The sequence below is a fragment of the Musca domestica genome, unplaced genomic scaffold, assembly GCF_030504385.1.
Source record: "Musca domestica strain aabys unplaced genomic scaffold, Musca_domestica.polishedcontigs.V.1.1 55, whole genome shotgun sequence".
NCBI classification, from domain to species: Eukaryota; Metazoa; Arthropoda; class Insecta; order Diptera; family Muscidae; genus Musca; species Musca domestica.
This window is the reverse complement of record NW_026712355.1, coordinates 1,327,471-1,338,993: the sequence shown is the minus strand read 5'-3', so window position 1 is coordinate 1,338,993 and position 11,523 is coordinate 1,327,471. Positions and strand designations below refer to the sequence as shown.

At 35.8% G+C, this 11,523-nt stretch overlaps 1 protein-coding gene across 1 annotated transcript; it reads left to right on the top strand.

Annotated features, from left to right (window-relative positions):
* Window positions 1–193: 193 nt before the first annotated feature.
* On the top strand, window positions 194–11,460 carry LOC131805388 (C2 domain-containing protein 5-like). Its single transcript, XM_059128500.1, is given in 15 exon segments — window positions 194–445; window positions 633–775; window positions 778–930; window positions 991–1,115; window positions 1,117–1,152; window positions 1,211–1,392; window positions 3,603–3,982; window positions 7,162–7,495; window positions 7,556–7,947; window positions 8,008–8,683; window positions 9,980–10,067; window positions 10,140–10,469; window positions 10,529–10,696; window positions 10,758–10,862; window positions 10,922–11,460. Coding segments are annotated over 15 exon segments (3,339 nt in total). The 5' UTR covers window positions 194–281; the 3' UTR covers window positions 10,985–11,460.
* The last annotated feature ends 63 nt before the right edge of the window (window positions 11,461–11,523 follow it).

The window sequence follows — 11,523 nt, the reverse complement described above, 5'->3', positions numbered from 1 at the left end:
CTAGTTCTTTTGCTCATCTAGTGAACAGCTCACAGCACTGGCGAAAACATTAATTCACAATGGCATGCATTTTGACAACAGAGAAATCAGCTGGTCTTATCGGTCATGGAAGATGTGTGGTATGGCCCGACCATAAAGTCCCCCTTGCAGATTAACCAAATTTATAATTGTGAATGAAATCACATAGCAAAAGATAAACAAATACCAAATACCGTAATTTTGAGGTATTAAATCTGATTTAGTGTCCTATAGTCGAGTGTATCGTGTTGTTTGTCCATGAAATGCCAGGAAAAGTTGCTGTAAAAATCAAAGCTGGCAGGAATCTGCCAGTGATGGACAAATCCTCGGATACCACCGACGCCTATGTAGAAATAAAATTGGGAAATGTGACGCACAAAACGGATGTGTGCAGAAAGAGTTTAAATCCTATTTTCAATTCTGATTGGTGAGTAGCAGAGCGAGCGAGCGTAATGGTCAAGACTTCTTATCTTGACAAAAGATAATCTGAACTAGAAGATAAACCATATAACGTTAGCCTCTATCTATGGTGGTCAGCATAGATTTGGCAGAAAGAAATAATTTTATTATCAAATATAAATGTGTGGCACCCTGTCTATCCCTCCTGCTTTTAGGTTCCGTTTTGAGGTGGACGATGCTGAACTACAAGATGAAATACTACAGATACGTCTCATGGATTATGATACCTATTCCGCCAATGATGCAATTGGTAAGGTGAATATAAGCCTAAACCCTTTGTGCTTGGAAACATCGGGTCAAGTCATGGCAAGGGCACAGTGCTATCTGGTTGGATACCAGTATTCGATACAATGCATGGCATACGGGGCGAGGTGCATGTCATTGTAAAAGTTGATTTATTCTCCGATGCTAATAAATTCCGTCAAAGTTCGTGTGGCATACCGTTTTTCCATTGTAAGTATGGGAGGGGAACTGATTAAATGGATCTATATTCATATGCTTTCTGTGAACTAGCTCCTTGCATACCCACCGGATATCGGGCCCAAGTTATACATGGCTTTGTAGAGGAGCTGGTTGTAAATGATGATCCTGAATATCAATGGATTGACAAGATTCGCACGCCACGTGCATCCAATGAGGGCCCGCCAGGTGGTCTTCCTTAAACTGTCTGGTCAAGTGAGTTGAAGGAAAAATTAATTTTATGGGTTATTTTTTTAATTGTGTGCGCTTCCAGGTCCAACGTAAGATGGGTCTTAAGGCCATAAACATGGGCGCCAATGCTGTCATTGGTTATACCCAGTGTTTTGATTTAGAGGGCGATGTTGGTGTCGTTGCCCGCGGTGTTGGCACAGCTGTTACTTTAATAAAAGATACCACAAATCAACCAACCTCTGCGGACAGTGCTTTAATCGAAGAGTGAGTATTTTTTGTGGAAGATAAAAGCAGAAGAACTGAGAATTGGCATATGATTTCACATTAAGTTTCGAAATATGGGTTCTTCCATTTGCGATGGGTTGAGAGACGAGATCTGAAAATCTGAAGTAGCCACGAAAGAAACAATGAAGGTTTTTTTATGAACTCTTTTTTGGAAAGAATTTAAACGTGGCTAAAGCTTGCCTATGTAAATGCCTATCGTATTCCCATTTTGCATGGGGGCAAATAGAGCCACCAGATGTCGACAGCTAGTTTCGATTACCAGTAATGCGATTCTGTACCTATTTAAAGACAGTAACACCAATTTTTATTTGTTTATAATTTCGGCAAATTAAGAAGTTTGCCCTAAATTGGAAAAAAGTTTCAGAATCCCATTAGTTTTTTTCCCCGAAGATTCCAACAATTGTTTTCTGTAGTTCGATTTGAATTTCCACATTGGCATTGCCTCGTCTCTGGCTTGGAGGACCCATATTAATTACAAAATAAGAGTAAATTGCAACATTTCGTATTCCCCCTTCTTGTTTAGTCTTAAGCTTTTCGCAACAATTACTGTCGTCAATAATGAGACAAATTCTAACCAGTTTTCTTTCGATTTGTCTTTTTCAACCAACCAATCAATCGTTTAAATCGTAAAAATAACCCACTAATGTTTACACATTTTGTTTTAATACAAATCGTGCCTAACTCCCATACCAAACGCCGTCTCCATTGTTTGTTTCTGTTGTTGTCGTCGTCGCTGTGGAAAAAATGTTTTGCTTTTTTTTTCTTTTTTTTTTGTTCACAATTTTTGTAGACGCACTCTCAAGTATTTAGAATTTCTTAGAGGCGGTAACTTTAGTACCGCCAATCGATCCCAACCAACCTCCTACTCCACACAATCTTTGAACAAATTAAATTTCGAAAAGATGACAATGAATGGCACGGGCGACGACTGTTCGGACTCGGATACTGAACATAGTTCGAATTTAATGTTGAATCTTATTAGACAAGAAGAGGGTCGCGGTGATAGACCTTTGAAAAAGTTCACCCATAAAATGCGTAACTTGACAAGTTCTTCGCGTAATATCTTTGGCGATAAATGTGCCTCATTGATGCGTAAAATCGATGAGAACTCCTCTTCGAGTGGTTCACGCTCCCTAAGTGGAGCCATCTATTTTCCGGGGAAAAGTCTTAAAATGCGTTCGGAATCTAATTCGATGTTAGATGTACGTAAACCGCCCGCATGCCATCGCTGGGTGAGCAACAGCGATGTGGAAAAGGAAAATAAAAAATCAAAGGGTCTTCAGAAAACAATTCATCCCATTGTACGTTCCGTTAGCGATGACTCGGCCATGAAACAATCATCCAAACAATCGGATGCCCGTAATAATCGGAATAAACACAAATCAGACATCTATGTGGAATCAGAGTCTGCCATTAATACACAACCCACAACAATGTTTAGCAAAGAAGATGATGTCATGGAGGGCACACATGATGATGAAAAAGTCGTTGCAAAAAGTCCTCCACAGGTTGTTTTCAAATGTCCTTAATTTAGAAAAAGAAAAATCCCTCGAATTTTTATTGTTTCAGAATCAATGTGACAATCCTGCCATGGAAATTTGTGGCACTCCCTCCTCATCTCGATGTTGTTTATCGCAAAACGATTTAGCTTATCTAACCAAGAATTATAGCTCTAACCCCGTTGTCTTGCACTCACAATCTCTAAACAATTTAAATGCTCCCATAACTGCCTTGGCTGCTGTTTGCTCCAATAAAAACAAACGTGCCTATTGTCGTCCAGCCTCCATAATACTTAACGAGAACAATGAGTTTTGTAGACATCCCGTCCTTAAACTATGTCCCTCCACGCCCACTCCCTCTGAGTCGGATAGTTTAGCATCTCCTTGCAGTAGTTGCCGGGCCGCAAACACAGGCTCCCATCCATCAACACCAAATCCAAATAATTTATTTAGTTTTTCGACCACACTCAGTGATCCGGAACATTTGAATCAAAGTTGCAATTCTTTACGATTTCCTTCTAATCAAAATCAAAATAATGCGAAATTTGTTGCCTCTAGCCTAAATGAAAATACTACTAATGTTAGTAATGCCCAAAACTCATTGCTTGTACCATTCATTTCTAATAATAATAATAACAATAATAACGCTGGAATCATCATCACCACCAAAAACCATCAATGTCAGCACAGATCCCTAAGTGAAATCGCTGCTGGCAGTAGTAATCATTCAAATAATAGCAGTCCCCACACTAAAGGCCAACATGTATCGCCCGGCTCAGCCATGATGAATGCCGATGACGAAGTTTCGGCCGCTAAGCTCAGCACCATGAACACCAATGCCTCCACTACCAGCACCACTACTATTCCTTCCAATGTTGTAGCAAATCGCAGTAAGCTAACACCCAGTCCAACTCGTTCTGGTGTTGTAGCCACACCAGCTAGCATACAGTCACAATCTGATAGTTTATCATCAGCTACCACCATATCAACGGCCACCACAATAATACCCAAGGAAATGGGGGAAATGTGTAGGCGATCTTCGGACTCGGATTTGAGTGTGACACCAAAAGGTAAGATCAGTACTTAAATTACAAAACTCATACCTAAAAGGGGGTTGTTTGTAATGAAATAACAAATCAACCCAACCACTGTAGTCATTCAGTAAAAAAAACGTACGCCATTTTCAATCATAATGTACAAAAAAAAATGGATTTACAAAATTGAAACTTTGAAAATCATCCGTTACTAGGTTTTGGAATTCTTTTGTTTGTATATTTTTCCCAAGTGTTTTGTTTCTGTAATAAGTCTCTACATATTTACAAATTATCTTTTACTATTATGTTTATTATTACTATTATTATTGTGTATGTATATTCTTCTGCCATGCTCTCACCACTGATATCACATTTGAATATTCGAAAGTTGTACAACGTAAAAGTAAGTAAAATTCGATTTCATCAAAATCGAATATGTGTGCTGGTGTTTTCTCTATTCTACATATTTTTGCTCTCTTTTATAAAAAAAAACAAAACTACAAACCAAAACTCTATAAAAATCAAAACAACTCTTGGTGTTATGTGTGTATGTACCTTTATATCTAAATATGTCTCTCTGTAACGTACATACTACCCACTACACCCGATACAGAATAACATTGGAAATTTAGTGTTGTAATCCTTTTTCCGTTTTTTTCTTTTTGTTGTATTCCAACACACTACGTAAGATGTTATACACAAATGACCCCTTTTACATAAATGCTCTGTTCCATAACCTGCAAGAATCTACTCGTTTTGCAACTTTTTTCGATATCATAAAGCGTTATTGTAGTAAAAACTTTTACATTCTTGCAGTTGTGGAACAGACCAAATGTGTATGTGTATGCAATCCAAAGTACAATATTCGAACTTAACATAAAAGCTCTGAATTAGAGATACATTTTTCGACAGCACCTTTTGTAGAGTGAAATGTTGTCGATAACAACTATTCTACAGAGAAAAGTTGTCGATAACTACTATCTACAGCAAAAAGTTGTCGATAACCACTTTCCTACAGAGAAAAGTTGTCGATAACTACTTTCCTACAGAGAAAAGTTGTCGATAACAACTTTCCTTCAGAGAAAAGTTGCCCATAACAACTTTTCTACGGAGAAAAGTCATCAATAACAACTGTTCGACAGAGAAATGTTGTCGACAACAAGTTTTCTACAGAGAGAAGTGGTCGATAACAATTTTTGTACAAAGGAACGTTTTTGATAACAACTTTTCTACAGAGAAAAGTTGTCGATAATACCTTTTTTACAAAAAAATGGTCGATAATGGTCTTTCGTCAGAGAAAAGTTGTCGATAACAAATTTTCGTCAAGGGAAAGTTTTCGATTCTACAGAGAAAAGTTGTCGATAACAACTTTTCTACAGAGAAAAGGTGTCGATAACAACTTTTCTACAGAGAAAAGGTGTCGATAACAACTTTTCTACAGAGCAACGTTGTCGATAACAACTTTTATTCAGAGAAAAGTTGTCGATTACAACTTTTATACCGTGGATAATTGTCGATAACAACTTTCCTACAGAGAAAAGTTGTCGATAACAACTTTTCTACAGAGAAAAGTCATCAATAACAACTGTTCGACAGAGAAATGTTGTCGATAATGTGGTCTTTCGTCAGAGAAAAGTTGTCGATAACAAATTTTCGTCAGGGGAAAGTTTTCGATAACAACTTTTCTACAGAGAAAAGTTGTCGATAACAACTTTTCTACAGAGAAAAGTTGTCGATAACAACTTTTCTACAGAGAAAAGTTGTCGATAACAACTTTTCTACAGAGCAACGTTGTTGATAACAACTTTTATTCAGAGAAAAGTTGTCGATTACAACTTTTATACCGAGGATAATTGTCGATAACAACTTTTCTTCAGAGCAAAGTTTTCGATAACAACTTTTCTTCAAAGGAAAGTTGTCGATAACAACTTTTCCACAGAGAAAAGTTGTCGATAACAACTTTTCTACAGAGGAAAGTTGTCGATTACAACTTTTATTCAGAGGAAAGTTGTCGATAACAACTTTTCTACAGAGGAAAGTTGTCGATTACAACTTTTATTCAGAGGAAAGTTGTCGATAACAACTTTTCTTCAGAGGAAAGTTGTCGATAACAACTTTTCTTCAGAGGAAAGTTGTCGATAACAACTTTTCTTCAGAGAAAAGTTTTCGATAACAACTTTTCTACAGAGAAAAGTTCTCGATAATAACTTTTCTACAGAGGAAAGTTGTCGATAACAACAGGAAAGTTGTCGATAACAACTTTTCTACTGAGAAAAATTGTTGAAACCAACTTTTCTACAGAGAAAAGTTTTCAATAACAACTTTTCTGCAGAGAAGTATTCGATAACAACTTTTCTACTGAGGAAATTTGTCTATAACAACTTTTCTACAGATAAAAATTGTCGATAAAAACTTTTCTTCCGAGAAAAGTTTTCAATAACAAATATTCTATAGAGAAAGTTGTCGACAACCACTTTTGTCGAAAATTTTTCGTAATTATTGACAAATTTCTTCTTTCTCTAAAGAACAGTTTATTGAGTTAAGATCGAAATATTGTTTAGAGAGTGAAATACTTTCAATGTTTTGATTTTTGTCTCTTTGTGATCTTATTACTACTCCCAATAATTCAAAACTACTACTCTTATACAGCATGAGGGCTATGGTGTGAAGTAACGTATGCTTATGTTTTACTAATTTTCCATTATTTTTTGTGTATTAAAGTAAAATGAATTTGGAAGATCATTTCAAAGCATATAACGATACATATATATTTCGTTTGTATATAGAGTGGGTCATAAAGCTGTTATCCGGTTTATAGTTGAATATATTTTATTTTTATGAAAAATCAAAGAATGCATTGGTTAATAACATATGATCTGGAAATGGAACATTTGAATGTAAGAATACAATACCAAATATTCCTATTTCTGCTCAAAAGGAAAGATTAAAGTATTGTTTTGGTAAAAAAAATACCTTTATGACCTATATCCGTGTAGAATGTAGTGTCTTCTTATTGCATCCATCCATTATAAAAAAACACCAATCATATCATTAATCCCTTCACAAATAGAAAAAACCGCTCAAGCCAACCTCCATAATTCAGGGCTACATCCTTTTATTCTTCAAACCTTTATTACATGTCAGTATCCAGCTATATCCTACCGCAAATTTCCACATAAAGACAAAAAATTCACGTTTCCACTTTATACGTTTAGGAAATTCATTTTGTGTGGCCAGCGATCGCTTGATGGCAGCAACGGCAATGATGCGTATGGGACAAACAGTCGTGGGCAAGAATGCAACCGGTGAGGGTATGGATATGTTGGAGTATCCATTCTTAACCATGACAAAATATCCACCTGGACTTATATTACATATTGGAGCTACGGTAGCTGCCCGTTCGGTCAAGTTATTGGAACGTGTACCAAATCCGGATGAACCTGAAATACGAGATTCTTGGTGGACTGAGTTGCGTATGGAGATACGTTCACATGCCCGTTCGCTGGGCTGTAATGTAGTACTTGGCTATTCGGAATCGACCACAATTTCGTAAGTAAATTCCGCTTTTTTTGGAAATCATAATCTTAAATATTCTTTGTGACATTTAAGTGATGACGTATGCGTCCTTTCGGCAACTGGCACAGCAGCTATTATCAATATGGGCTACAATCGTTCTATATCTCAAAGCGATATTTTCAATATTGCCAAGCCCTCCGGGGGCAGTGTTATGTCTGCCTCTCTTGAGGAACGAAATATGGGCAGCAGCGAGGTTTCTGGCAAAGATTCGGGTACCATTTCAAATGGTTCCGCTGGAAAGAGATATGGTTTTCCCTCAATCATGTTAACCCCCAAAACTTCATGCACAATTTGCCATGTTCCCTATAATGCCAACTCCATGCCGTTTAGTGTTAAAATGAAGAAATGTGCAATATGCGGCAAAGGTCGGGTTCCCGATGTGCTACTGGCTACCTTAGAGGTACCAGATTGTATACAAGTTACAGGTATGAAAACCCCATAATTACATCCACCACGAAATTCAGGAAAACCTTATCTTCCAATAGGGCGAGGTTGTTTCCTACAGGCTCAAGTTGTACGAGCCAAAAAGGATTTACGTTCCGAATCCAATGCAAAGGAGATATCTGATGGTCTGCCTTTTCTGGAGTATGAACTACATCGTGTACTCATCAACAAGCTTAAGGCAAAGGGCATGAATGCAATATTCGGTTTAAGAGTACAAGTTTCGATTGGCGAACGTATGCTTGCCCTGGTTGCCACGGGTACAGCTCTGTTTATCACAGCCCTACCAGTACCACAAGTTCCGAAAATAGTTGCAGGCAATTCTTGGACGGACAAACAGAAACTAAACGAACTGCAAAAGAAATTGCAAGAGACCTTTGAGCGTTATCAGGACATATATCAATTGAAACCATTGGATCAAGAAATGTTGGATAAAAGTTCCGACACAGATGAATCCGATGAAGAGGGCGTCGATATCGATTTGAATTGCGGCAATAAAGATACATGTGTTCTTGAAGTAGATGATATCGAAGATTTAGAGATTATTTCGTTGCTAATGGAACAGCAGCCACCGGAAGGATTTCATGTTGTGAGCACTGAAAAGGTGCCGGGCATGATGGACATGGAGGCGGTAAAAAATTTACAAATGTTCACACAGGTGTGGAGGGCCAAGGCGGATGGTGGTCAGAGTGTTAGTGGATTTCCAAAGCATTTTCAAAGGTAAGCAAAAATTTTGATAGAATTTTATGTTGTAATCGATATTGTTCCCTTATAAAAAATGCGTTATCGATAACTTGCCTGTAGACATTTTCTGTTATATTTTGATAACAGCCACTTCTGTGCAAAAAAGTTGTTATCGACAACTATATAAAAGTTGTTATCGACAACTATATAAAAGTTGTTATCGACAACTATATAAAAGTTGTTATCGACAACTTTTCGTTATAGAAAAGTTGTTATCGACAACTTTTCGTTATAGAAAAGTTGTTATCGACAACTTTTCGTTATAGAAAAGTTGTTATCGACAACTTTTCGTTATAGAAAAGTTGTTATCGACAACTTTTCGTTATAGAAAAGTTGTTATCGACAACTTTTCGTTATAGAAAAGTTGTTATCGACAACTTGTCGTTATAGAAAAGTTGTTATCGACTACTTTTCGTTATAGAAAAGTTGTTATCGACAACTTTTCGTTATAGAAAAGTTGTTATCGACAACTTTTCGTTATAGAAAAGTTGTTATCGACTACTTTTCGTTATAGAAAAGTTGTTATCGACTACTTTTCGTTATAGAAAAGTTGTTATCGACTACTTTTCGTTATAGAAAAGTTGTTATCGACTACTTTTCGTTACAGTTACAATTTTTTTACAGAAAAGTTGTTATCGACAACTTTTCGTTGCAGAAAAGTTGTTATCGACAACTTTCGTTGCAGAAAAGTTGTTAACGACAACTTTTCGTTGCAGAAAAGTTGTTATCGACATCTGTTCGTTATATTCGACAACTTTTCGTTATGAAAAGTTGTTGTCGACAACTTTTCGCTATAGAAAAATGGTTATCGACAACTTTTCGTTATAGGAAAGTTGTTATCGACATCTGTTCGCTATAGAAAAGTTGTTGTCGACAACATTTCGTTATAGAAAAGTTGTTATCGGCAACTTTTCGTTATAGAAAAGTTGTTATCGGCAACTTTTCGTAATAGAAAATATGTTATCGACAATTTTTTTTACAGAAAAGTTGTTATCGACAGTTTTTCTTCACAGAAAAGTTTAAGTTGTTATCGACATCTCTTCGCTATATTTAAGTTGTTATCGACTACTTTTCGTTATAGAAGAATTGTTATCGATAATTTTTCTTTACAGAAAAGTTGTTATCGACAACTTTTCGTTGCAGAGAAGTTGTCATCGACATATTTTTCTTTTATATAGAATAGTGGTTATCGAAAACCTTTCGATATAGATATAGTTATTATCAACACCTTTTATTTTAACGGTATTTTTTTATTTATTTTTTGCTTTAAAGACTTTTGCAGACAATATATTTCAAATTGCGTACCATGATTCCCTGTGCCATTTGTGATTTAAGATTTAAACTGGATTTTCCAGAGAGTGTAAGTGCCACGCCAATATTAATAAATTTATTGTTCTAAACATATTTTTTTAATATTATTATTTTATTTTAGGATCAAATTCAAATTTTAGTAACCGGTATGGCATTGGGTTTGGGTGATCCTAGTAAAGCCAAACCACGACGTAAAACAGTATCAAATGGCCAGATGGTGGATGGTGCGGCAAATGCTATGTCAGTTTTACAACAGCCACACAATCATCAAACTATTGATCAAAAATCGACTTGTGATGAGGATTATATATTCCCATTGGATGAGGACCAAATGGTGGAGACACCAACACCAGCCACAAATATACCAATGTTCGGTGCGCAGCTTTTTAAGAATCGCAAAACTTCTCCCATACAGTTGACGACGACTCCGGGGGCACTTAAACAAAGATTTGTATGTACAAATAACAAAAAGAGATATGTATATTTTTTTAATTCCACATTTTCTTATAGAACCGTATGTGTGATCGCAATGGCGTGGATATTACGCCTATGACATTTATACCCGGCGGAAAAATTGAAAAATATTTGGGAAATTTAAATTTCTTCTTTATACGCGAGAGTACATCTATAAGAGAAAACGGTGGCATAAGTGGTTTTGTACATGGCTTTATAACAGAGGTATTAAAGTAGAATTATAATTTACCTTATATCTATTTATAAAATTGCTTTAAACTTGTAGCTCTTGGCTGTAGTACGAGCCCACATTGCTTCATTGGGTGGCAATGCTATGGTTTCATATTATATAAATGAATTAATTTTATTCGATAATCAGCATAAAAATCAGGTACTTTTTTTTAGAAATTTAACAAAGAGACACTACTAAAAAATTGACTTCTATTTTAGGGCCAATGCCTAATAAGCATTGGTGGTGACGCTGTGTATGTCTCATATCAAAATGATGAGTGATTTTGCTGGAAAAAATGCTGAAAACTACGTCAATCATCACAATCAAACCCAATAAACAGATTTCCCGCAGTTATGCAGAATTTTGCAATATTTACTTATATAGTTAGTTTGTTTCTCTCTCTCTCTTTCTCTCTATTTAAAATCTGTAACTTGTCTCTCTATTTTTTTACTTTATTTATTAACACTTTTAATTAAAAAAAAAAAACTTTTTTGTTATAAATACTATACGAACATGCATTGAATGGCATAATACTATACTAAACTGTGACTATACATAGAATGTACTTAAAATGGTGCATTAACAAAAGTAAACAATTTATATATTATTTATTATATTTTATTTTTTTTTTCACTGAAACTATGAGTTTCCAATAGATAGTATAAAATGCGTGTTATTTTCTTTATCATTTGTGAGTCATTGTAGCCCCTCGGGATTTGGCAATAAAAAAGCAGCCCAATTTTATTTGAAATTATAATGTGTGGAAATTTAATAAAATCTATCTTTGAATGTGTAGGGGCGAAAGACAATGATAAAGCTT